Below are 27,393 nucleotides of genomic sequence, written 5' to 3'. Positions count from 1 at the left end.
AGGGCGTTGTCCGATCTCCATCCAAGAGGTTGGCCACAGTGGCCCTGCAGGGTCATATGCAACCAATCCGGGATTGTCAGTAAGTCAATTGGGCAACTGCACCAAAATCATTCGGGGCTTTGTCTGTCCTCAATCAGTAAAGTAGGTGAAGCACCCTGAATGAGTGAGTAGGAAGTGCAGAGAGCAAGAAGAGCTCTATTCTCTCGAGATCTCAAGACTCTAACCCATTCTCCAGTTCCTCTGTCTCCTTTGACAAGCCGGCCTCCCAGCTGTCCACTTTCTTCCTCAACTGAGGGTTCTGCACCACCATAGTTGACAAGGTGCTTCCTGCACTTCAGCTGTCCCAGCCTCTCTTTCCTCCCACAAACGCGAAAGATCCTCACCTACCATCCCACCAGCATCCACATCTAAAGGATCATTAGTCGCCTTTTCCACCACTTTTCGTCGATGTCACCACCAGGCACATGTTCTCTTCCCCTCCCTTGTCAGCCTTCCACAGAGACCATTCCCTACTCCTCTATTCCCTACATCTCTCCACAACTCATTGGCACCTTTGCATGCAATTGCAAAAGGGTAACACATGCCTGTTTACCTCCTCACTCCTCACTATCCAAGGCTTCAGATATACCTTACTGGTGAAGTAGCTGTTTTTCTGCACTTCACTCAATCTAGTCTACAGTATTTGCTGCTCACAATGAGGTCCCCTCTACACTGGGGAGATGAGACCGACTGGGTAGCTGCTTTGCAGAACATCTGCAAAAAATTACCTTGTGCTTCCATCTCAACACACCACCATGTTCCCTGGCAACATCTTTTGTCTCAGGGTTGCTGCACTGCTTCAGTGAAGCTCAGCACAGGCTGGAATAATAACACCTTATTTTCTGCTCAGGAGCCCTGCAGCTTTCTGGATTCAATATTGAGTTCAATACTTTGAGGGCCTGAAGCACTTTCCTCCATGTCCTTATCCCAACTCCCACACCCCAGGCCTTATCATCACATGGGCTGCTACTGTGCGCAACCCATTGTAGGCCACTAATGATCCCCATTAGCAGCTATTCATTCTCACAGGCTGACCTTTACCCATTCCTTTTTCTGCCCAATTGTTTTCCTCTCTCGCTCTGGGCTCCATCATCACTTATCATTTGATCCTTCCTCCTCCCCCCACCTCTTCTCTAGCATATACATATACCCATCTTTTCCTAGCTACAATCAGTTCTAAGAGTCACTAGACCTGAAACATTAACCACACACTCCCTCCACAGATGCTCCTGACCTGTTGAGTTTTTCCAGCAATTTCTGATTTTGTTTTTGGTTTCCAGCATCTGCAGTTCTTTTTTTTTCTAATTTGAGCAAGAAGGGTCAGTAGTTTAGGGAGGTAGGTTAATGAAGATGCTGCTTGTAACAGTGAGATCAATGGATTATGACCCTTGAGAGGTGAATTCATAAACAGAATTAGAGTGAGTGCGAGGTAGCGGAGAGAGGATGGTGATATTACCCTCTCAGAGCACACTGACCTTCTCGTGTCATTACTGTGTGTTTTTCTGACAGTGTTTCTCCATACTGATGCAGGTGGCTACTTCAGTGTTGTAATGTCTTCTGGCAGTCCTGGGGAAAAGAATAGTTTTCTTCTCCTCCACCCCACTAGCAGGACCTCCAGGTCCTTATTTGCGAAGTGAGGTACCAACATTGTACTCATAGCTATGCCATTTGGAATTGTACAATCAAAATTAAAAACAGTTCCTGATTAAGTGTTAAACTAGGGTGAGAACACTTGCAGGCTACTTCCTATTGTTGATAGCTGCATTACAGTTAAATTCTAATGAGTCAAATCACAAAGGATCATTCATGAATGTGTGCTGAGAGGAGCTTCATCTTAGTTGAGGCCCACAACACACTGCAGTACACCAGAACTGCTAAAAGAGGAAGAAAAACACCTATACAATGTATTCGCCAAAAACGGAAACCCACGCAATTTCATTAACAGATGCCTAAGGGAAAGACAACGGAACGAGGACATGCCGCAACCCAAAGCATTAGTCACACTACCATACATCAAGAACATTTCCGAACTGACAGCCAGACTATTGCGACCACTAGGACTCATAACAGCACACAAACCAACAGCCACTTTCAGACAACAACTCACCAGAATGAAGGACCCGATACCCAGCATGAGCAAAACCAATGTAGTGTACAAAATCCCATGCAAGGACTGCACAAAACACTACATAGGACAAACAGGAAGACAGCCAACGATTCGCATCCATGAACACCAACTAGCCACAAAACGACACAACCAGCTATCCTTAGTAGCCACACACACAGATGACAAGCAACATGAATTCAACTGGGACAAGACTACTATTATAGGACAAGCCAAACAGAGAACAGACAGGGAATTCCTAGAGGCATGGCACTCATCCACAGATTCAATCAATAAGCACATCGACCTGGACCCAATTTACCGACCACTGCAACGGACAGCTGGAACTGACAACCGGAAGTGGCAGATTCAAATGGCGGAGGAAAGATCACAGAGCGCTTCACAGGAGGCTCTCAAGCACTGAGGATGTCATCTAGACAGGGGACGAAACGTCTGCAACACAAGTTCCCAGCTCGGCGAACAGAATTACTTATCTATGCTATTTAAGTATGTGATCTGCCTGTATTGCTCGCAAGACAAAGGTTTTCACTGTGCCCTGGGACATGTGACAATAAATTCAATTCAATTATTGAAGATTTAATAGCAGAGCATTTAGGAATGCATTATTTGATCAAAACAAAGAGTCAGCATGGCTCATGAAGGCAAAATCATAAAATCATAGAGTCATTAAGATGGACAGCATGGAAACAGACCTTTTGGTCCAACTCGTCCATGCCGACCAGATAGCCTAAATTAATCTGGTCCCATTTGCCAGCACTTTGTCCATATCCCTCTAAACCCTTCCTTCCTATTCATATACCCATCCCAATGCCTTTTAAATTTTGTAATTGTCCCAGCCTCCACCACACTCTGACAGCTCATTCCATAAATGCACAACCCTTTGTGTGTAAAAGTTGCCCCTTCGGACCCTATTAAGTCTCTCCCCTCTCACCCTAAGCCTATGCCCTCTAGTTCTAGACTCCCCCAATCCAGGGAAAAGACCTTGTTTATTTATCCTATCCATGCCCCTCATGATTATATAAACCTCTATAAAGTCACCCCTCAGTCTCTGACACTCCAGGGAAAACAGCTCCAGCCATTCAGCCTCTCCCTATAGTTCAAACCATCCAACCCTGGCAACATCCTTCTAAATCTTTTCTGAATCCTTTCAAGTTTCACAACATCATTCTGATAGAACAGAAGAGTTTGGGAATCCTTGTTCATGAATCACAAATAACTGGCATCCAATTTCAGTGGATAATAGGGAGGGCAAACAGAATGTTGGTCTTTATTTCAAAGGGAATAGAGTAAAATAGAGAGATTTTGCTAAAACTGTACATGGCACCAGTCAGACTATAGCTGGAATACTGTGAACAGTTCTGCTCACCTTATCTAAGGCAAGAAACAGTGGCATTGGAGACATTGCAGAGAAGTGTCACTAAGCTGATATCCAGTATGGCGAAATTGTCTTGTGAGGAGAGGTTGACCAGATTTGGCCTGCACTCATTGGAATATAGAAGAATGAAAGGTGACCTTATTGAAATATACAGGATTCTTAGAGGATCTGACAGTGTAGATGCAAAATGGTTGTTTCCCCTTGTGGGAAAGCTTAGGACCAGAGGGCATGATCTCTGAATAAAGGGTCTTGGATTTAATACAAAGATGAGAAGAAATTTATTTTCTCAGAGTTATGAATCTATGGAATTCTTCATCACAAAGAACAGTTGAGTCTGAGTAATTAAGAAAAGTCAAGGCTAAGACTGAATGATCATGAAAAGGGGTCATACTTAACTAATCTGCTGGAATTCTATGAAGAATTACAAGCACAGTGGACAATGCAGACCCAGTAGATGTGGTGTATCTAGATTTCCAAAAGGCATTCGACAAAGTGTCACACAAAAGGCTGCTGCATAAGAGAAAGATGCATGGCATTACAGGATGGATAGAGGATTGGTTAACTAACAGGAAACAAAGAGTGGGGATAAATGAGTACTGTTCTGGTTGGCAATTAGTGAGTAATGGTATGCTTCAGGAAACAGTGTTGGGACCACAATTATTCACAATTTACATAGATGCTTTGGAGTTGGGGACCATGTGTAGTGTGTCATTGTTTGTGAATGATACTAAAATGAGTGGTAGAGCGAAGCATGCAGAGGACTGTGAAACTTTGAAAGGGGCAGAGATAGTTTAAGTGATTGAGCAAAGGTCTGGCAGATGGAGTACAATGTTAATAAACATAAAGTCATACAATTTGGTATGAATAACAGTAAAAAGGACTATTATTTGAACAGTAAAATTTGCACATGCTGCTGTGCAGAGGGGCATGGAGGTCCTTGTGCATGAATCACAGAAGGTTGGTCTGCAGGTGCAGCAGGTAATTAAGAAGGCAAATGGAACTTATCTTTCAAGCTAAAGAGATTGAGTTTATAAGCAGAGAGGTTATGTTGCAGTTGTAGAGAGTGCTGATGAGGCCACACCTGGAGTACTGTGTGCAGTTTTGATCTCCTTATTTGAGAAAGGATGTACTGGCACTAGACAGGGTGCAGAGGAAATTCACTAGGTTGATTCTGGATTTGGTTTATGAAGCGAGATTGAATGGATTGGGATTATATTCATTGGAATTTAGAAGAATGAGGGGGGATCTTAAAGAAACATATAAAATTATGAAGGGAATAGATAGGACAGAAGTAGAGAGGATGTTTTCACTGGTGGGTGAAACTAGAACAATCGGGCATAGTCTCAAAATTAGGGGGAGCGGATTTAGGATTGAATTGAGAAGGATCTTCTTTACCCAGAGGTTATGAATCTGTGGAATTCCTTGCTCAGTGAAGTAGTTGATGCTTCCTCAGTAAATATTTTTAACTTTAAGATAGATCATTTTTTGAATAGTAAAGAAATTAAGGGTTGCAGTGAGAGAAGCGGTTAAGTGGAGCTGAGGCCACGAAAAGATCAGCCATGATCTTACTGAATGGTTGTGCAGGCTCGAGGGGGCCAGATGGGCTACTCCTGCTCCTAGTTCTAGTTTTAAGCAGAAAGGGAATCAAGAGTTATTTGAAAGGGAATTGAGAATTATCAGATGAGCCATGATCATTTTAAATGGGAGAGTAGACTCAATGGGGTGAATGGTCTTCTTCTGCTCTTGTGTCTTAGAGTCTTATGTGCTTTCCATTTAGTCATTTAAGCTAACCAGCATTCAGCATGCTCCTTCCAGTTTTAAGTTGTTACCAGACATATTGGCCTATGATGATGTGGGCATGTACATAAAACTGAGTTTGTCTGAGCAATTTACATATGTAGCGGTTTCATTTTTAAGAGGCTCACTGAAAAGGGAATATAGTCTCCTTATACTCGGGAAATATTTGACCGATCTGTGCTGTATGACCTTTTTGGCAAACCTTTATCATCCACACTGTGCTCCACCAGATATTGTATCCTATTATTCACAGTTTTATTACCTTTCATGCAGTCTGCATATTGCTTTAAGTGGCGATACATGTCTTGGAGTGCTCAAGTGGCAACTTTATATTCTTGACTTCTTCATTTTGGAACTGGAAAGCATAATAGTAGCTGTATGTCTTTGCCACATTGTTTCAGGATACTTTCAGAAGTTTTCTAATATTGACTTCCCACGATTTAGAAGCAGTGTTAGAATTACCAGCCATCAGGAGTGTCAAAACAAACCAGGATCTTGACATGGAAAATGTAAAATGAGGGCCGACCATACATTAAGCTTCAGTGAAAATACAAATCACGCATTTTAAGAAAACTGATTTACTTATTTTTAGTTCCCTGTTTTACATAGACAGTTTAGTAATTCCTTGATTGCAGTAACAACATAATATAAGATATTGGAACAGAATGAGGCCATTCTGCCTGTCGAGTCTGCTCCACCATTTGATCATGGCTGATATGTTCTTCAAACTCATGCTCCAAAACTCTTGATCCCTTTACCAATCAAGAAACTATCTATCTCTGACTTAAAGACACTCAATTACTTGGCCTCTCCAGCCTTCTGTGGCAGTAAGTTGCACAAATCTACCTGTCTGTGGCTGAAGAAAATCCACTTCACCTCAGTTCTAAAGATCACCCCTTCACTCTGAGGTGGTGCACTCAGGTCCTAGCCTCTTCAACCAGTGGAAACATCTTGTCCATGCCCACTCCATGCAGGCCTCTCAGTATTCTGTAAATTTCAACCAGATCACCCCTCATCCTTCACATACCAACCCAGAGTCTTCAATTTCTTTTCATATGACAAATCCTGCATCTTAAGGATTATTCTTGTAAACCTGCTTCTGACCCCCACCAATGTCAGCACATCCTTTTTAAGATACAGGGCCCAAAACTGTTCAAAGTGTTCCAGCCTTCTGAGTCTTATACAGGCTCAGCAGTACATCACTGATCTTGTCTCCTAGGCCTTCTTGAAATGATTGCTAACATTTGCCATCCTAAATGCCTAGTGAACCTGCATGTTAACCTTAAGAGAATCCTGAACTAGGATCCTAAGTCCTTTTGTGCTTCAGATTTCCTAAGCCTTTCCACATTTAGGGAATAGTCTGTGCTTCTTATTACAAAGCAGAGGTTGGCATCCCTCTGTTTTGGTTTTAATTATCAGGGGGGTGTCAGCCTCTGAGAAGAGAACCTCTCCTTGTAATCTGATAAAGAAGTGTGACAAGATGTATAACCTACCTCACACACCCCAATCTGTTACAAAGGAATGGTTAAATGAAATGAAATCCTTTCACTCCCTCTACAATTAACAAGTAACAATTTATTTATCTCATTCCAACAGTGAACAAATTAACATAATTTCTAACAAATTGAACAATTACTCCCTAACTACTACCTATTCCTTAACCGAACTAAATTTTATTGGTATGCCTTTTCAATAATACAGGTCCAACTTATATAGATCCAAGTAATAAAAATGATGAATTAAAACCTAGTCTCTCAAAATTCACACAGAATGGATCCTCTTGAACGTTCTGTATTTTCTTCTGTTATCTTCCTCTTTCTGAAATGCCTTCTCAGCCATTTTCTGGTGTCGAGAATATTCCCTAAATGTGCCATGTACCTTTATAGATAAATAGTGCTTTTTAGACAGCGTGGAGATTTCTCGTGAGAGCCCAGTAATTATTTCTCGGATGGCAGGTTTGCTGTCTCTTCAGATGGTAGTTAACTCTCCCTTCTCTGTCCAATTGCCCCTCTTGATATATACCCCCATGGCACATCAAATTCTTATAATATGATTGGTTTCAGATTTTCATCACCATCAGATTTAAATTTAACTGGTTCTTAGTCTCCAAATGCCTTTTTAATTTAATTGACTGAATTTAAACTGTTGTCTGGGTAAAAATGCTGCTTGGACCTGCTAACTGAATGGCTTTTTGATACAATGGGTCAATTTGAGCACCTGCATCTGCTTACAGATATTCATTTTTAAATATCTAAGCACAGAAAGCACTTTATCTTAAAGGAACGTCGCAATGCTTTCCCCCATTACAAATTTTCCATTTTTACACACCAACATCATGACACTCTATTCCTCCTATCAAAATGCATAATCTCACACTTTTCCACATTGTATTGCATCTGCCACTACTTTGCCCACTCTTCTAGCCTGTCCAAATTCTTCTGTAGTGTCCTGCTTCCTGAATACTACCCGTCCCTCCGTCTATCTTTGTGTTATCTGCAAACTTAGCAAAAATGCCATCAGTTCCTTCATCTAGATCATTAATACACAATGTGAATACTTGTGCTCCCAAAATGAACACCTGTGAAACTCCACTAGTCACCAACTGCCATCCTGAAAAAGACCCCTTTATCTTTGCTCTTGTCTCTGCCAGTCAGCCAATCCTATATCCATGAGCTCTAATCTTAAGCTCCTCCATGGCACCTTGTCAAAGGTTTTGTGGAAATCCAAACAGATCACGTCCACTAGTTCTTCATTGTCTAACTTGCTCATCACCTCGCCAAGGAATTCTAACAGATTTGACAGGCATGACCTCTCCTTGATGAAGCCATGCTGCCTCATTCCTACCAGGCCATGCACTTCCAAGTACTCCTCAATCACATCCTTGATATTAGACTCTAGAATCTAATCAACTATATCAATTATAGGCTAATTGGTCTTTAATTTCCTGCCTTCTTCCTCCATCCTTCATAAGCAGGGATGTTACATTAGCCATTTTCCAGTCTTCTGGGACCCTCCCTGACTCTGATTATTCCCAAAAGATACCACCAGTGCTTCCACACAATCTCCCCAGCTAACTCTTTCGGAGGCCTGGGCTGTAATTCAAGTGATCTGGTGATTTATCCACCCTCAGGCCATTCAGCTTCCCCAGCAACTTCTCCATCGACATAACCATTGTACTTCCCTCTACCACTGATTCTCTTGAAGTTCTGGGATGCTACTGGTGTCTTCCAGCATGAAGATTGATGCAGAGTACCTATTCAGTTCCTTCATCGTTTGTTTGTTCCCCATTACCACTCCTCCAGCCTTACTTTCCAATGGTCCAAAATCTGCTCTCGTCTCTCTCTTACCTTGTGTATATCTAAAAAAAAACTCTTGTGTTCTTCTTTATTATTATGAGCTAGCTTAAGCTCATATTTCATCTTTTCCCCCCTTATTGCTTTTTTTAGTTGTCCTCTGCTGACTTTTAAAGGCCTTCCGATCCTCTGGCTTCGCACTAATCTTCACCACATATGCTTTTTCTTTGCTTTTATGCTGTCCCTGACCTCCCTTGTCAACCATGGTTGCTTTGTCCTCCGCTTAATTTATTTCTTTCTCTTTGAGATGAATTTATGCTGTCCCTCCTCAACTACCAATCAGAAAATCGCACCATTGGTGCTCCACCATCTTCCCTGCTAAGCTTCCCCTCCAAGCCCATGGCCAGCAACTTTCTCATACCTTTGCAGTTAACTTTTTTCAATTGTAATATTGTTACAACAGATTCAACCTTCTTCCTCTCCAAATGCAGAGTGAGTTGTCATGTTATAGTCATTGCCCCTTAGAGGTTCCTTCACCTTAAGCTCCCTCATCAAATCTGCCTCATTACACATCACCAAATCCAGAGTTGCTTGTTCTCAAGTGGAGTCTAACACAAGCTAGTCCAGTAAAATATTTCATAGTCTTTCCATAATCCCGTAGGATCTGCTACCAACATGATTTTCTCCACCCACCTGAATATTGAAGTTTCCCATGATTACTATAATAGTACCTTTCTTACATGCTTTTTTTAACTCCTAATTTACTTTCTGATCCACATTCTGACTACTGCTTGGATGCCTGTACACAACTTCCATCAGCATCCTTTTCCTTTGGCAGTTCCTCAACTCTACTCCCTCAGATCCTATATCTTCTGACTCTATATCACTTCTTGCCATTGATTTTAATTTCATTTCTTACTAACACGGCAACTAAGCCCCTCCACCCATCTGCCTGTCTTATCATTAGGGTGCATAATACTTAGATATTTAGTTCCCAGCCCTGCAACCACATCTCTACGACACCCACAACATCATACCCACCAATTTAAATTTGCATGAGATGCTCATTTACCTTGTTTCATAGAGTACATACGTTTAACTACAACACTCTCAGTTCTGCCTAGACTGCCTCTCCTTTTCATAGTTGACCACCTATCTGCTGTGCCTTAAATTATATTCCTGAACCTTTCCATACTGTCTGTTCTATTACTTGTTCTGAAAACTTCAATGATCCCTGCTCAGCCCTCCCCCCACTTTAAATTTTTCTATAGTTTCCATGCAACTGAACCCAGTCCCCTCTATTTAGTTTAAATAGTGTTATATAGTGAAAGGAGATTTGGTTGTTTACATTTTTATAAGTTGTTACTTGAAAATACCAGAGCATTGAGTGACAGTCAAGCATACCAGGAACTTGGGTGCAGGGCTTAGTGCCTTAATATATTCCTGTCCCTTAGAATGAATCAATGAAAAGTTACATAGGTTATGAATCGGGGCCTAATGTGTGTTCATTACATGTCAAGCTCTGCACTGTGACTGCTAGATTGTGTTTGAAGGTGTGCACAAGCTACATGAAATCTGCCATATACCTGATATGTAATTTTTTTGTGTGAATAATGTGCAAACAGCAGACTAAAGTTTGCTCTGAATCCTTTTCAGAGGAAGTGTTCTAGACTAAGTTACCTAGTCATGCAGGAATTTCGGATGAAAGGATTCAGACATCTGTAGCATGTGTGTAAAAACCTAATGAGTAAAATAGCAATATTTTAGTCACTACTTAAATAAAATACAAGAAACCTACTGAAATAGCCTATTAAAATGCTAGCATTTTAGAATTTTTATTCTGCCCTGGGCACACTTTGAATTAAATATTGTTAGAATCCAAAAGCAGCTGATGTCCAGACTATTTCAGAATATTTTCCTAGAGTTAGTCATGATGTAATTTAGAAACCAATAGTCTTATTTTTGTGCAGTCAACTCTATTTGAATGCATATCTGACATATGCAAATCCCAGATGTATTGTAGATTTTTCCATGTCATAATTCTTTTATATAAGCCTCAAAGTAAAATTTAGGGGTAGGAAAAAGGACTTTGGCCCAGAGAGTCTCTGCTTTTTGGATTGAGCTGAATCCTATCTTCATACTTTTCACGATATACACAATGCCTCTACTTCAGAAAGTTAAAACATGTCACCTGAACCTATTTACACTGGAGTCTTTGCTTCAGTAGACTGCTCCAGTAATTATTACATGTCTATTAATCTTTGTGAAGTAATTCTTCCCTTAATGTTTTATTTACAGCTATAATTTCCTATGTTTTAAAATGATGTCACCTAGATTTGAAACCTTTCAACATTGTGAATGATTTGTCTGGAACAGCTATGTCAATTTACTTTATAATTTTGAGTTGTTCCATCAAGTTATCTTATCGTCCTTTTATAACAAGAACAAATCCAATTAGTCTAGCTTGATTACCAGGTTATATTGAGGTCAGATGTGCAACAAGGAGCATAGATGGAAAAATTATCAATATGTATGCACATGTAAAGTCATTTTTTTATAGCAAATTTATCTTCCAAAGGTCATGGAGTTGAGCTTTATATGTCTTTTACTGTTTTGGGGGGATCAACATATTCGTTGATTTTGGACCCAAAAAAGACAGTTGCAGTGGAATAAGCTAAAAACAAAAACTGAAAACTTAAGTTTAAAAGGTAACAACATTAAAGCATTGCTATTAAATCTGGAATATTTATTTATTTTATAATATTACAAACAATGGACATTTCATGCTTATACTAATTATAACGAGGTCAACAGGTGGGGGAGCATGTAAGAATGTCAGTTACCTAATTGAGGACCAGATTAGTGGTCCCAAATCAGAGAGCCTTGGCCGACATTTAGTACGGTTCCAGCATGACACCCAGGTCTCGTTGAACCTCACCTTTTCCTAAACTGCCATCATTCAGATAATAATCTGCCTTCCTGGTTTTGCAACCAAGGTGGATAATCTCACATTTATCCACATTATATTGTATTTGCCCACTCAGCCAGCCTGTCCAAGTCACCCTGCAGCGCCTTAGTATCCTCCTCACAGCACACATTGCCACCCAATTTAATGTCATCTGCAAATTTGGAGATATTGCATTCAATTTCTTTGTCCAAATTGCTAATGTATATTGCAAACAGCTGAGGTCTCAGCACTGAATCCTGTCATCATCTATACTAGTGATCATTTTCAATATTCCACATTATAAGAATAGGTTTTAAAAATTATTTTGACATGGCATGTGGACTTTGCTGGCTCAGCCATAATGTATTAACCAACACTAATTACACTTCAAAAGGTGCCTGTGAACCTCCTTGAAATGCACAGGATGGTGAATCTGCAGGAGGTTTATGGGACTTAACCAGCACTTCAAATGGGGAGCCAGGCATGTACTCCATAAATAAGTGTTATTAGTCATATTAAATTGATTTGTTTCATAAGTTAACTGGCAGACTCCAGCTGTGAAATCATTGCATTAAAGCTCTACTTAGGCCCCATTTAGAAAACTGTGTCCACCTCAGGTAGGACATACTGTGTGGCCAGCAGAGATTCACACGGATGATCGCTGTAATGGTAGGCCTAACATATGATGATTGGCTGAGGATCCTGGGATTGTATTCATTAGAGTTTAGAAGGTTGAGGGGAGATCTAATAGTAAATTATACTATAAGCGGGGAGACTAGGACCCGTGGGCATAGCCTTAAAATTAGAGGGGGTCAATTTAGAATGGAAATGAGGAGACATTTCTTCAGCCAGAGAGTAGTTGGCCTGTGTGATTCATTGCCACGGAGTGCGTTGGAGGCCGGAACATTGGGTATGTTCAAGGCAGAGATTGATAAGTTCTTGATCTCGCAAGGAATTAAGGGCTATGGGGAGAGTGCGGGGAAATGGAATTGAAATGCCCATCAGCCATGACCAAATGGCAGAGTGGACTTGATGGGCCAAATGGCTTTGCTTCCACTCCTATATCTTATGGTCTTACCGCCATTGGTGACAAGATAGAGGACAGCAACTCACATTGCAAAACAAAAAGCCAGATAAATCTATTCTTAACGAAAATAACAGTCAAATGCCTCTTCTGGATATAATAGAGCCATTCTATCTGGCTACAGAAAATTGAATGCAGAATGTTGAATGCTTAAAACTCTTTGTTAACTGTATACAAGTATACAGTCTCATTCAAAGCTCAAGGGGAGGTCAAATCTGACAAACCTGATAGAATTCTTTTAGGAGGAAATAAGCAAGTCAGACAAAGGAGCCTCAGTGGATGTGATCTATTTGGATTTCCATAAACCAAGTTGTCTGTTGTGAACCAGACCAATCCCCCTCAAAATATATCAAGGAGTTAGCCTAGACCCTAACTTTTATTTTATTTCAAGGCAAGTGAAAGATGCTGTGTTCCAGATGTGATTCGATTGGTCGATTACTAGGATTTAAGCAAAACAAGCTTTATTTTTACAATATAGTTAAAATACAAACAAAAAAGAGATTTGGCATAACTTTAACTCCATTGAAATAGTTAATAAAATAATGTATTATTAAACTACTAATCATTGATTGCTTCAATATAGCAGCATCCCATAAACACACCCTTGGCAAAGGCAAATTAGTAAAATAGATTTTCCTCATGTGCTATCTTTTCTAATCCAGATAGAACATTGAAAGAATGGAACATTGAAAGAATCAGTCTAGCAGCAGAGAGAGAGACTTCAAGCTTTTTGTGGCAGTAGAGAGAGTTGTATCTATCAATTTCAACAGCCAACTCCAAATCCCAACTGAAAACAAAACTAAAACCTTGTGTCTGTGTGTGAGCCTGCTTCCACCCACTCATGTGTCTAATTTAAAAAAAACGCTCAGAGAGCTCAAAGCTGTTTACCCACTGCTTCTGAAGCAGATATTTTGGTGCCACTATGGCAACGCCTCTCTGCAAGAGAAATAGCATAAAACAAAGGCACTCTCTTAAAGGCCCAGTATGTCACACATTCCCCCCCCCCCCCGCCCCCCAAAAAAAGAACTATCAAATATACAGAGTTGACTTCTTGAGGTTTTTATAAATATTTCAAAGACTGCATACAGAAAACACTAAACCTTAGAATACAACCGTTCAATGCTACAGTCCATCTCAGTCTGTTTCTTCTGCTATTAAACACTGTCTTCCTTCATCAAAGTCATGACACACATTTCCATTTTGTTTACTCATCCTGCCATGTATATAATTCTTAAAGTGAATGGCTGTAACAATAAACTCCACCTAAACAGTCCAGTATTGTTATCCCTAAATTTCTCTAAAAACGTTGAGTGGTCATGATCAGTATACACAGCTGCCTCAGTTACGTTACTGGCAACATTAATGTTGGAATGTTGTAACACCAACATCAAAGGAAGCATATGTCAGGTATAGACCGGATAGATTGAGTGAGTGAATCCTTAGGGTATAAAAAAAGTAGGAGTCTACTTAAGAGGGAAATCAGGAGGGCAAAACGGGGACATGAGGTAGCTTTGGCAAATAGAATTAAGGAGAATCCAAAGGGTTTTTAACAAATATATTAAGGACAAAAGGGTAATTAGGGAGAGAATAGGGCCCCTCAAAGATCAGCAAGGCAGCCTTTGTATGGAGCCACAGAAAATGGGGGAGATACTAAATGAATATTTTGCATCAATATTTACTGTGGAAAAGGATATGGAAGATATAGACTGTCGGGAAATAGATGGTGACATCTTGCAAAATGTCCAGATTACAGAGGAGGAAGTGCTGGATGTCTTGAAACGGTTAAAAGTGGATAAATCCTCAAGACCTGATCAGGTGTACCCGAGAACTCTGTGGGAAGCTAGAGAAGTGATTGCTGGGCCTCTTGCTGAGATATTTGTATCATCGATAGTCACAGGTGAGGTGCCGGAAGACTGGAGGTTGACAAACGTGGTGCCACTGTTTAAAAACAGTGGTAAAGACAAGCCAGGGAACTATACACTAGTGAGCCTGACGTCGGCGGTGAGCAAGTTGTTGGAGGGAATCCTGAGGGACATGATGTATATGTATTTGGAAAGGCAAGGATTCAGGATAGTCAACATGGCTTTGTGCATGGGAAATCATGTCTCACAAACTTGATTGAGTTTTTTGAAGAAGTAACAAAGAAGATTGATGAGGGCAGAACAGTAGATGTGATCTATATGGACTTCAAGTAAGGCGTTCGACAAGGTTCCCCGTGGGAGACTGATTAGCAAAGTTAGATCTCATGGAATACAGGGAGAACTAGCCATTTGGATACAGAACTGGCTCAAAGGTAGAAGACAAAGGATGGTAGTGGAGGGTTGTTTCTCAGACTGGAGGCCTGTGACCAGTGGAGTGCCACAAGGATCGGTGCTGGGCCCTCTACTTTTTGTCATTTACATAAATGATTTGGATGAGAATAAGAGGTACAGTTAATAAGTTTGCAGATGACACCAAAGTTGGAGATGTAGTGGACAGCGAAGAGGGTTACCTCAGATTCCAACAATGGGCCAATGGGCTGAGAAGTGGCAGATGCAGTTTAATTCAGATAAATGCGAGGTGCTGCATTTTGGGAAAGCAAATCTTAGCAGGACTTATACACTTAATGGTAAGGTCCTAGGGAGCATTGCTGAACCAAGAGACCTTGGAGTGCAGGTTCATAACTCCTTGAATGTGGTGTTGCAGGTAGATAGGATAGTGAAGAAGGCATTTGGTATGGATTTCTTTATTGGTCAGAGTATTGAGTATAGGAGTTGGAGATCATGTTGCAACTGTACAGGACATTGGTTAGGCCACTGTTGGAATATTGCGTGCAATTCTGGTCTCCTTCCTATCGGAAAGATGTTGTGAAACTTGAAAGAGTTCAGGAAAGATTTACAAGGATGTTGCCAGGGTTGGAGGATTTGAGCTATATGGAGAGGCTGAACAGGCTGGGGCTGTTTTCCCTGGAGAGTCGGAGGCTGAGAGGTGACCTTATAGAGGTTTACAAAATTATGAGGGGCATGGATAGGATAAATAGACAAAGTCTTTTCCCTGGGATTGGGGAGTCCAGAACTAGAGGGCATAGGTTTAGGGTGAGAGGGGAAAGATATAAAAGATATCTAAGGGACAACGTTTTCATGCAGAGGATGGTATGTGTATGGAATGAGCTGCCAGAGGAAGTGGTGAGGCTGGTACAATTGCATAATTTAAGAGGCATTTGGGTGGCTATATGAACAGGAAGGATTTGGAGGAACATGGGCCGGGTGTTGGCAAGTGGGACTAGATTGGGTTGTGATATCTGGTCGGCGTGAACGGTTTGGACCGAAGGGTCTGTTTCCATGCTGTACATCTCTATGACTCTAAATTCAAGATCTCTTTCTCAATCTTTCATGAATTTTCAACTTTAGGGAGAAATATCCAGTAGGTTTTTCTATACTCACTGTCTTCTTGTAAGAGTACAGCACAACAACCACATCACTCATATCAATAGCCACCTTGAATGGCATTGTGTAATTAGGATTTCAGGCTGTAAAATACTTTCTGACACTCCCCCTCCACTGAAATGTTTTGGATATCTTCCACAAGTTGGCCAGTAGAGCAAATACATTGCTCAAATTTGGTACCAATTTTTATTAGAAACTACTCAGTTCCAGGAATCATAGTACTTCCTTCTTCATCGATGGTATGGGAAACTCCCCAGTAACCTTTGTTTTCACATCCTGTGGGACCACCTGTCCAATAATATGGCTGAGGAATGTGATTTGGAATTTTGTGAACTTACTTTCGGCCAGGTTTATCACCAAGCCGCTTATTGAAGTTGATCGAACAATTGCATGAGATGCTCCAAATGTGCCTTTCATGTGTGATTAAATATCACCAGATTGTGTATACTACACAACTGGGTCATCCTGAAATGACCTTATTGGTTTATCTTTGAAATGTGGCTGATGCATTCTTCTTATCAAATGGCATTACTTTAAACTGGTGAAGTCCACTTGGTGTAACGAAAGCCAAAATTTTCTTCACTCTTTCAGATAAAGGTACCTGCCAGTATCCTCTGAGTGAGTCCAGCTTAGAAATATAAATTATTTGTCCCATCTTCTCAACACAATCTTCCAGTCATAAAATAGATTATTAATCAGGTTTCATAACAGCATTGATTTTTTGATAGTCCATGCACAATCTGGTTTTGGAACCATTACTACTAGTGAATAACTCACTTCGATTACTTAGTGTGGAAACAGGCCCTTCAGCCCAACAAGTCCACACCGACCCTCCGAAGAGCAACCCACCCAGAGCCATTCCCCTACATTTACCCCTTCATCTTATACTAAGGGAAATTTAACAAAGCCAATTCACCTAACCTGCACATCTTTGGACTGTGGGAGGAAACCAGAGCACCCGATGGAAACCCATACAGACACAGGGAGAACGTACAAACTCCACACAGACAGCTGCCTGAGGCAGGAATTGAACTCAGATTTCTGGCGCTGTGAGGCAGCAGTGCTAACCACTGTGCCACCGTGCCGCCCTTTTCTCTGAGCATGCTTTCAATCTCCTTTTGAACCTGTGCCAAGTTTCAAGGGTTAAGCCGATAAGGATGTTGCTTAATTGGAACAGTTTTTCCAATATCTCCATCTGCATAATCAGTTTAGTATTTCCCAGCTTATTCCAACATATATCTCCATGTGACTGTAATAATTCTTTCAGGTCATTTTGATCTTCCTCTAGAAGGTATCTCAATAATTTTTTTCAATTTCTCAGAACTTCTTCATTTCCAATTTACTTAAGGAATATTAAATTCAGAATCATCTGGATTTGGTGCTCCACTCTGAGTTGTAACAAGTAACACATTCCCGTTTGGCTTTCCTGCCCGATCAAAATACCATTCAAGTATATTCACATGATAAACCCTCAGAATTTTCCTTGTATCTAGCATTATTTTCAAATAATTCACCTCACTCAATTTTCTTTTGATTTGATAAGGGCCACTAAACCTTGCTTCTAAAGGTTCACCTACCACTCATAATAATACACCTTTATCTCACTAAGCAAACCCATGTATTTTTGATACCTGCTCCCTGTTTCATTTCATGCTGTTACTTTTAAAAGCTGTTTAGCGAACACACCTGCTCTATTTTATCTTCCCCATAAAATTTGACACACAGTCCAATAATGTAGTCTCTGAACTCTGATTCAACAATTTCTCCTTAATTAATTTAAATGGTCCTCTTACCTCATGTCCAAAAGGTAATTCAAGTGGACTAAATTTAGTTGATTGAGTAGGTACCTTCCTAATTGCAAAATGTACAAATAGAATTCCCTTATCTCATTCCCCTGGATACTCTTGACATTATCTTTAAAGTTTGATGCCACTGTTTTAATGCTCCCTGTTATTCTGAATGACATGCAATTGATTTAAATTGTTTCATTCCTAAGTTATCTATAATTTCACTATTGCATAACATTGTGTCTCTGTGAATAGTCTGTACTGAAAAATAAAAAAAATTGAGTAACTTTTCTACAATCCCTTTAGCTTTGATATTGTGTAATGGCATGACTTCTCGAAATCTAGTCAACACGTCCAGTATGGTCAACAAATACTTATTCCCACTTTTTGTTTTAGGGAGAGGTCATACACAATCAAAATAAGACTTAATTAAGATCAATTAATCAATCAATTTACAAAACATTCCTCAAATGCTGGAACGGGTATTAAGAGTGCTGGTTTTATCACTGTTTGAGGTTTTCCTATTACCTGACATGTGACATGTCTGGCAAAATTCAACTACATCTGTATGCAATCAAGGCCAAGAAAAAATGTTTTTGTACTTAAGCTTTAGTTTTCCTTACTCCCAAATGACCTCCTGCTGGTAACTCATATGCTATCCACAACACTTCCTTTCTATAACCCACTGGCAATACAACTTGATGATGAGTTTTTGCCCATTTTCCATGTGCTTAAATATGTGATGGTCTCCAATTCCTTAACAAGACTTCATTTTTAAGGTAGTAACTTTCTGGGATACTCTCAGATTATTTCTCTGTGTATGTTTTTTGATGTAACTGCTTTATTGTTTCATCTCTCTGTTGTAATTCAGCTAACTTCTCTGAACTGAAAGTATCCACTTTGACCTCCATCTGTTCTTGCTTTTAATCCACGATTTGATCAAAATTAATTTCTGATAATTGAACTTCAACTCCCTTATCTTTACTCTTTGATTTCTCGTCCTGTTTCAACCTTGTGATCTTTGTGATCTACCATCAGGAAAAAATCCCAAGATATACTTGCTGTTATTTGATTTTCCACTGGCTTTTCCATCTAGTAGACATCACTCCCACCTGTGATTCAATTCCATAATTACCAAGGATAAAATGTATTTCCAAACAGAGAATTTCTCTATTAGTCCTACCACCACTTCGCCATTTTCATTGACTCTCTAGCCCCAACTTAGATAATGGAACACTACTCTTCTCATCAGGAATTTCACATATTACCACCCTTTCTGGCAATACTCCTTCTGATGTACATATCTCCACAAATCTCACCATCAAAATTTGCTTGTTATTGTACCTCTTAAAATCTTAATTTCTTTACCTATTCCTCCTGGTACACGAGTGAACCTTTCCCATGGCAGTAAATTTTTGAAAGATATCTGTCACTTTCTTAGCAACCAGCCCCTGACCAGGCTGTCATTTATTTGCTTCAACTTTTGCTTTTCTTTACCCCTTTAACAAACCCCCTTGGTTTATCCTGTTTTACCACATCTGTCTTTTCAGTACTTTTTTTTAAACGATCAACACCGTGACTTCATGTGCCTTATTTTGTTACAGTGAAAACATCTCAGCTTTTTGTGGCAACACCTCTCTGCAAGAGAACCAGCACAAAACAAATCTCTCTGAAAGGCAGATGCCCTACAGGACACTGCTAAATAAGATCAGAGCCCATGGTATTAGGAGCAAATTATTGGCATGGATCGAGGATTAGCTGATTATCAGAAGGCAGAGAGTGGGAATAAAGGGTTCTTTATCCGGGTGGCAGCTATTGGTAACTAGTGGAGTTCTGTGGCTGTCAGTATTGGAACCACAACTATTCACGTTATACATTAACGATCTGGATAATGGAACTGAGGACATTATTTGCAGATAACACAGATAGGTGGAGCAGTAGGTAGTGTTGATGAAGTAGGAAGTCTGCAAAAGGACTTGGAAAGGCTAGGAGAGTGAGAAAAGAAGTGGCAGATAGAATATAATATGGAACATATGTGCTTATGAAATTTGGTGGGAGAATAAAGGCATAGGTTATTGTCTAAATGGGGAAAGGCTTTGGAAATCTGAAGTTCAAAGGGACTTAGAAGTCCTGGTTTAGGTTTCTCTTAAGGTTAATGTGCAGTTTCAGTTGGAGGTCAGGAAGGCAAATGCAATATTAGCATCCATTTCAAGAGGGCTAAAATACGAGAGCAGATATTTATGACTGAGGCTGTATAAGACTCTGGTCAGACTGCATTTGGAATATTGTGAACAGTTTTGGGCCCCTTTTCAAAAGAAGTATGTGCTGACATTGGAAGGGGACTGGAGGAGATTTACAAGAAGGATCTGGGGATGAAAGGCTTGTCAAATGAGGAGTGGTGGAGGACTCTGGGTTTGTATTTTATGGAGTTTAGAAGGATGACGGGGATCTCATTGTTACTGACAGAATATTGAGAAGCCTGGATAGAATTGATGTGGAAAAGATGTTTCTATTAGTGGGAGAAGCTAGAACCTGAAGGCACAGTCCCAGAGTGAAGGGACGATCCTTTACAATTAACATAAGCAAGAATTTCTTCAGCCAAAGAGTGATGAATCTGTAGAACTCATTGCTGCAGAGGGCTGAGGAGACGAAGTCATTGAATGTATTTAAGACAGGTAGATGTGTTCTTATTTAGTAATGGAAACAAGGTATACAGGGAAAAGGCAGGAGAATAGGGTTGAGAAACATGGTTGAACAGTCTTGATGTGCCAAATAGCTTAATTCAGCTGCTACATCTTATGACCTTAATGTCTCCAAATGTCATGATACCAAAACATTCACATAGATCACAAAGTTACACAAGAGGACTATCCCCAAGCCTAGTAATTTTACAGCATTACAAATTTAATTTGACTGGAAGAATCCCAGGGGAGACCATCACAGCCTTTGGGAGATTGCTGAACATTGCAATTTTGGGTTAATGTTAACTGGCATACTAAGATATTGTTTAGTATGTGGTGTTATTAATGCAGCCATATAAAAGAAGCTTTTGGTAAAATTGGAAATAGATTTAAAAAGGTCACTAGCGATTGGTTTAGCCATAGAGAGTGCGGAGAAGGGTTCCCAGGAGTTACAAAGTGCTCTGAACATTGTAGTCCAGTAGTTGAGGAGGGAAACTGCCATCAGCAGTGGTTCAGAGTGAAGGCACTGGTCCAACTAAGGCTCTCACTGCACTCTGAAGTGACCTAGCAAGCTACTCAGTTGTGTCAGTTGCTATGATCTCATCAAAGAAATGAAACTAGGCAGACCATCTGCCATCAGCCTAGGCATCAGAAACGACAGGAGCAAAAACAGCCCTGATAACACTGTAAAGTCCTTCTTACTAACATCTAGGACTAGTGCAAAATTTGGGAGAGCTTTCTCATAGACGAGTGAGATAGCCTGATATAGTCATACTCAGGGAATCATACTTCACAGACACCACAATTACCATCCCTGGATATGTCCTGTCCCATTAGCGGGCCAGATTCAGCAGAGATGGCAGCACAGCGATATACAATCAGGAGGGAATCTCACTGGGATTTCTTGATATGGATTCTGGACCTCCTGTAGTCGCATCAGGTTAAGCACGGGCAAGAAAACCTCCTTCTGATTATCACATATCAGTTAATGAATCAGTAAGCTTCCATGTTCCATTACACTTACAGGAAGCTCAGAGAGAGGCAGTGGCACAAAACGTACTCTAGGTGGGGGATTTCAATGTCTACCACCAACAGTGGTTTAGCAATAGTTACTAATCAAGCTGGTAAGTTTCTAAACAAAATAGCTGCGACACTGAGACTGCAGAAGATGGTGAGGAAACCAAGAAAGTGAAAAAAACCTATTTTACCATTTCTTCAACACACTGCTACAGATGCATCTGTCCATGACAGTATTGGTAAGAGTGACCGCTGCACACTGGAGGCAAGGTCAGATTTTCATATCAAAAATACCCTCCATCATATTGTATGGTACTCACCATGCTAAATGGGATAGGCTTTGAATAGATTGAGCAATTCAAGAATGCACATCCATGAGGTGCTGTGGGCCATCAGAATTGTATTCCAGCACAGTCTGCAACCTTATGGCTGGCATATCCCACAGTCAACCATTGCCATCAAGAGAGGGGATCCGCCCTGGTTCAATGGGGAATGGAGGAGGGCATGCCAAGAATAGTACTAGGCATACCGAAAAATAAACTGTCAACATGGTGAAGCTGCCAAAGAGGACTTGCGGGTTAAACAGCATAAGTATCAAGTGATAGTAATAACTTTCCCCAGCCAATGGATCAGTTTGAAACTCTGCAAGGCTGTCACATCAAGTCATGAATGATGGTGGGCAATCAATGGTGGAGGAGTGGGCTCCACAAATATCCCCATCCTCAATGACGTACATCAGTGCAAAGGATAAGATTGAAGCATTTGCAACAATCTTAAGCCAGAAGTGCTGAATCAATAATCCATCTTGGACTCTTCCATTAGTCCCAGCATCACAGATACCACTCTTCAGCCAATTTGATTCATTCCACATGATATCAAGAAATAGGTTGAAGACACTGGATATTGGAAAAGCTAAGGGCCCTGACAACTTTTCAGTAATAGTACTGACAACTTTTCAGTAATAGTACTGAAAACGTGTGCTGCATCAGTAGCCAAGTTGTTCCAGTATCACTACACCTCTGGCATCTACCTAATAATATAAAAACTTGCCCTGATGTGTCCTGCACACAAAAAGAGGACAAATTCAACTCAGCCAATTACCACTCCATTAGTCTACTCTCGATCATCAGTAAAGCAATGGAAGGTGTCATCAACAGCACTGTCAAGCAGTACCTGTTCACTGAAGCCCAGTTTGAGTTCCACCAGGGACATTCAACTCCTGACCTTATTACAACCTTGGCTGAAACATGAATTCCAGAGGGGAGGTGTGAGTGACAGACTTGAGATCAAGGCTATATTTGACCAAGCATGGCATCAAGGATCCCTAACAAAACTGGAATAATGGAATCATGTAGGTAAAAACAATGACTGCAGATGCTGGAAACCAGATTCTGGATTAGTGGTGCTGGAAGAGCACAGCAGTTCAGGCAGTATCTGAGGAGCAGTAAAATCGACGTTTTGGGCAAAAGACCTTCATCAGGAATAAAAGATGAAGGGCTTTTGCCCAAAACGTCGATTTTAGTGCTTCACGGATGCTGCCTGAACTGCTGTGCTCTTCAGTGCCACTAATCCAGATAATGGAATCATGTGCAAACTCTCAGCGAGTAAGAATCATACCTGGCACATGGGAAGATAGTTGTATTTGTTGGTGGTGAATAACCTCAGCTCCAGGACATCTCGGCAGGAGTTCCTCAGGGTAATGTACTACACTGAACCATATTCATCTACTTCATGAATGACCTTTCCTCCATCATAAGGTCAGAAATGGGAATGTTCGCTAATGATTGCACAATGTTTAGCACCATTCACGTCTCCTTAGAAGTAGTCCAGCTCACATGCAACAAGATCTGAACAATATCAAAGCTTGGGTTAAAATGTGACATGTAACATTTGTGCATGTAAGTGCCAGATAATGACCATCTCCATTAAGAGATAATCTAACCACGCCTATTGACATTGAATGATGTTACTATCACTGAATCCCGCAGTATCAACGTTCTGGGGGTTACCGTTGACTAGAACCTCAACTGGACATGCTATATACATATTATAGCCACAAGAGCAGAAATACTACAGAAAGTAACTCCGCATCTGTCTCACGAAATTCCATCCAGCATCTACAATGCACCAGTCAGGAGTGTGATAATAAAATCCTAACTTGCCTGGATGAGTACAACACCAGTAACACACAAAAAGCTTGACACCACTCTGGACAAAGCAACTAGCTGACGTCACAGCCACAAATATCCTGTCCCTCCACCATGACACTCAGTAGCAGCAGTGTGTACAGTCTACAATATGGTCTGCAGAAATTTGCTAAAAGTTAGAGTCATAGAGATGTACAGCACGGAAACAGACCCTTCAATCCAACCCGTCCATGCCAACCAGATATCCTAACCCAATCTAGTCCCACCTGCCAGCACTTTGCTCATATCCTTCCAAACCCTTCCTATTCATATACCCATCCAAATGCCTTTTAAATGTTGCAATTGTACTAGCCTCCACCGCTTCCTCTGGCAGCTCATTCCATCCATGTGTGAAAAAGTTGCCCCTTAGGTCTGTTTTATATCTTTCCCCTCTCATCCTAAACCTATGCCCTCTGGTTCTGGACTCCCCCACCCCAAGGAAAAGACTTTGTCTATTTATCCTATCCATGCCCCTCATAATTTTGTAAACCTCTATAAGGTCACCCCCTCAGCCACTGACATTCCAGGGAAAACAGTCTCAGGCTATTCAGCTCAAATTCGCCAACCCTGCAACATCCTTGTAAATCTTTTCTGAACCCTTTCAAGTTTCACAACATTTTTCTGATAGGAAGTAGACCAGAATTGTACGCAATATTCCAACAGTGGTCTAATCAATGTCCTGTACAGCTGCAACATGACCTCCCGACTTCTGTACTCAATACTCTGACTATTCCATCTAGCAGGACAAGGGCAGCGAGACATGGGAACACCATGTGCAATTCTCCTCCAAACCACTCACCATCCCGACTTGGAAATATATCACCGTTTCTTTATTGTCGCTGAGTCAGAATCCTGGAATTCCCTCCCTTGTGGTACTGCGGATTTATCCACAGCACATTGGAATGTAGTGGTTCAAAGAAGGCAGATCTCCACAACCTTCTCGAAGGGCAAATAGGGACTAATAGTAAATGCTTGTCAGCCAGCAATGCCACATCCCACAAGGGACACCCCAAGAAAAGAATTTCCATCTCATCACAGTCTTAGGTGTGAAACACTTTTTAAAAACTTTGGTCCTAGTTCTAGATCCCTCCGCAGTGGGAAACACCTTCTAAGCATCTACTTTGTCAAGAATGCACCCCCTCAGAATCTTGGCATGTTTCAATGACATCACCTCTCACTTTTTTAACTTCAGTGAATAAAGTTTGAATCTGCTCAACCTTTCCTCAAACGACAAGCCCTTCATCCCAGAAATCAACCTAGTGCACTTTCACTGAACTGCCTCTAGAGTAAATATGTCCTACCTTCAATAAAGAGACCAAAAACTGCCCACCATACTCTGGATATGATCATTTCAATGCCCTGTGTAGTTGATTGCCACCACTTGCTTAGTCATTTTTTGCTGTCATCAATTACCACTATCCGACAGGATTACTCAAGACCTATTGTTGGTAATACAGTGGGCTAAAGTTTCACACCAATTCACCAATAAATTGACTAGGGATGTGTAGCTTGCACCCGCAGGTCATAATATTTTCTGCTTTCCAGAAGCATGCTAATGGAACTTTTAGATACTCTAAGAATTCTGTCTGTCCTAAATATTATAAAAGAATTTCACTGTTCATCTTTACTATTATTTAAGTTTAAGTTTTTATTTACTGAACAATTTTGCCATAAAAATCAAGTTATTATCATTGCAAGATTTGTCTAACTTTCTTTGCAATACAATTTCAGGGTGGCAACCAAACAGCGACTGTTATTGCCTTGTGTTCAATGAGGGACTTTAACTTGACGAATGAGACATGTCAGTTGGCCATCCGAGATGTAGGTGGCCTAGAGGTTCTGATCAACCTGCTGGATACAGAAGAAACCAAATGTAAGGTAAGCCACTCATTACTTTATTGCAATATTATTCTTAAAAATAGACTTTTTTTTCTCTGCGTAACATTCTGTGTGCACCCATTTCTTAGAGGGGAGAAAGAGACAGTGATATATAATACTAGATCTCAGGCCAGTTAATGCATAATGTATATTCCATTGGTTTGAGGGCAGGTTAAACAAAGATTGGCTTGGAACAGTTGGAAGCTTCGTTGTATATTTAAAGTATTCTATGATGAGTTGATCTTCATTGGAACAGATTTTTCCATTTTGCCATAATATAAGATGATAGCAAGGCAATAGTGCATTTTTCATTTCTCATTGCTCCTATTTTGCAATCATAGAGACAAATATTAGGGGAGATGTATGGCATCCTGTCAACCTTCTAACACCTGTTTCACATCATCTCATGAAGTCAAGAATTATTGTAATGTAACTGGATGGTGACAATTGCTAACTTATGACGAGTGTGAACATATAGATGAGAAGAATAAAAAAAGCAGTTAACTTTTTCTCCTGGCATTTAGGCTCAGAGAAGGTTCACTAGGTTAATTCCAGAGATGAAAGGCTTGTCTTATGAGGAGAGATGACCAGTTTAGATCTAAACTCAGTTTAGAAGGATTAGAGGAGATATTGAGGTATATAAGATGCTAAAGAGGATTGACAAAGTAGGCTTAGAGAGGGTGTTTCCCCTTGTTGGGCAATTTAGAGTGGAGTTTGCACATTCTCCCCATGTCTGTGTGAGTTTCCGCGGGGTGCTCTGGTTTCCTCCCACAATCCAAAAAAGATATGCAGGTTAGGTGAATTGGCCATGCTCAATTGCCCCATAGTGTTAGGGGAATGTTTCTGGGTGGGTTGCTCTTTGGAGGGTTGGGTTGGGCTGAAGGGCCTGTTTACATGCTGTAAGTAATCCAATTTAAAATGACAGTCATCAGTTTTAAACCAAGGGGTGACAGATTTAAAACAGGAGGAATACTCCTCTCAAAAGTTTGTGAATCTGTGGAATTCATTATCCCATGGTGCAGTGGACATCGAGACAGAATATATTTAAGTAGGAGATAGACTTTTTATTAGTAAAGGGTTTGAAGGTTGTGGGGAGCAATCAGAAAACTGGAGTTGAGGTTGAGTTGGGATCCACCGTGTTAAATGGTGGGGCAGGCCCGAGGGGCGAAATGGCCTCCTAGCTCTAAGATCTTATGTTCTCTTTATAAGTTTCATGGCAAAGTGTTTCTGTTCAAAGCAGATAGCATGATCTGTTAGGCAAACTAGCTAAATGTATTTTGCTTTCAGTTCATGAATGTTAAAACTAACATTTTTACATATTGATAGGTTGGCTCATTAAGGATTCTAAAAGAAATTAGTAAAAATCCACAAATTCGACGTTCCTTGGCAGAACTAGGTGGCTTGCAGATTATGGTGAAAATCCTGGACTCCTCTAATAAAGATCTCAAATGTTTGGCTGCTGAAACTATTGCCAATATAGCCAGGTTCAGGAGAGCAAGACAAACCGTCAGGCTTCATGGTGGAATTCAACGCCTGGTAAGTAACAAAACATATAAATTGTGTTGGTAATCAAGCCACTCCATGAGTCAGTCCAGTAGTCTAAACATATGGAATCAGTTGCCAAAATGGCCAAATTGTTTCTTTTTATTTTGCTTGTCCAAACAAAAGTGGCTTTCACAAGTTTTCGTTAATACACTGAAAAGTAAATCGTTTATTATAACCAAAAACTCTTGAAACAAATGGCAAAACAGCAATGGTA

At 40.5% G+C, this 27,393-nt stretch overlaps 1 protein-coding gene across 1 annotated transcript in view; it reads left to right on the top strand.

Annotated features, from left to right (window-relative positions):
- Positions 1 to 27,393, top strand: part of odad2 (outer dynein arm docking complex subunit 2) — a 374,269-nt gene that overhangs the window by 156,102 nt on the left and 190,774 nt on the right. The window contains exons 11-12 of the mRNA XM_060825721.1: positions 25,488 to 25,634; positions 26,961 to 27,170. Coding sequence (XP_060681704.1) covers positions 25,488 to 25,634; positions 26,961 to 27,170 — 357 coding nt within the window. The remainder of the gene's footprint in view (positions 1 to 25,487; positions 25,635 to 26,960; positions 27,171 to 27,393) is intronic.

Source organism: Hemiscyllium ocellatum, chromosome 5 (genome assembly GCF_020745735.1).
Source record: "Hemiscyllium ocellatum isolate sHemOce1 chromosome 5, sHemOce1.pat.X.cur, whole genome shotgun sequence".
Lineage (NCBI taxonomy): Eukaryota > Metazoa > Chordata > Chondrichthyes > Orectolobiformes > Hemiscylliidae > Hemiscyllium > Hemiscyllium ocellatum.
The sequence above is the reverse complement of the archived record's forward strand: the minus strand, read 5'-3'. Positions and strand labels throughout refer to the sequence as shown.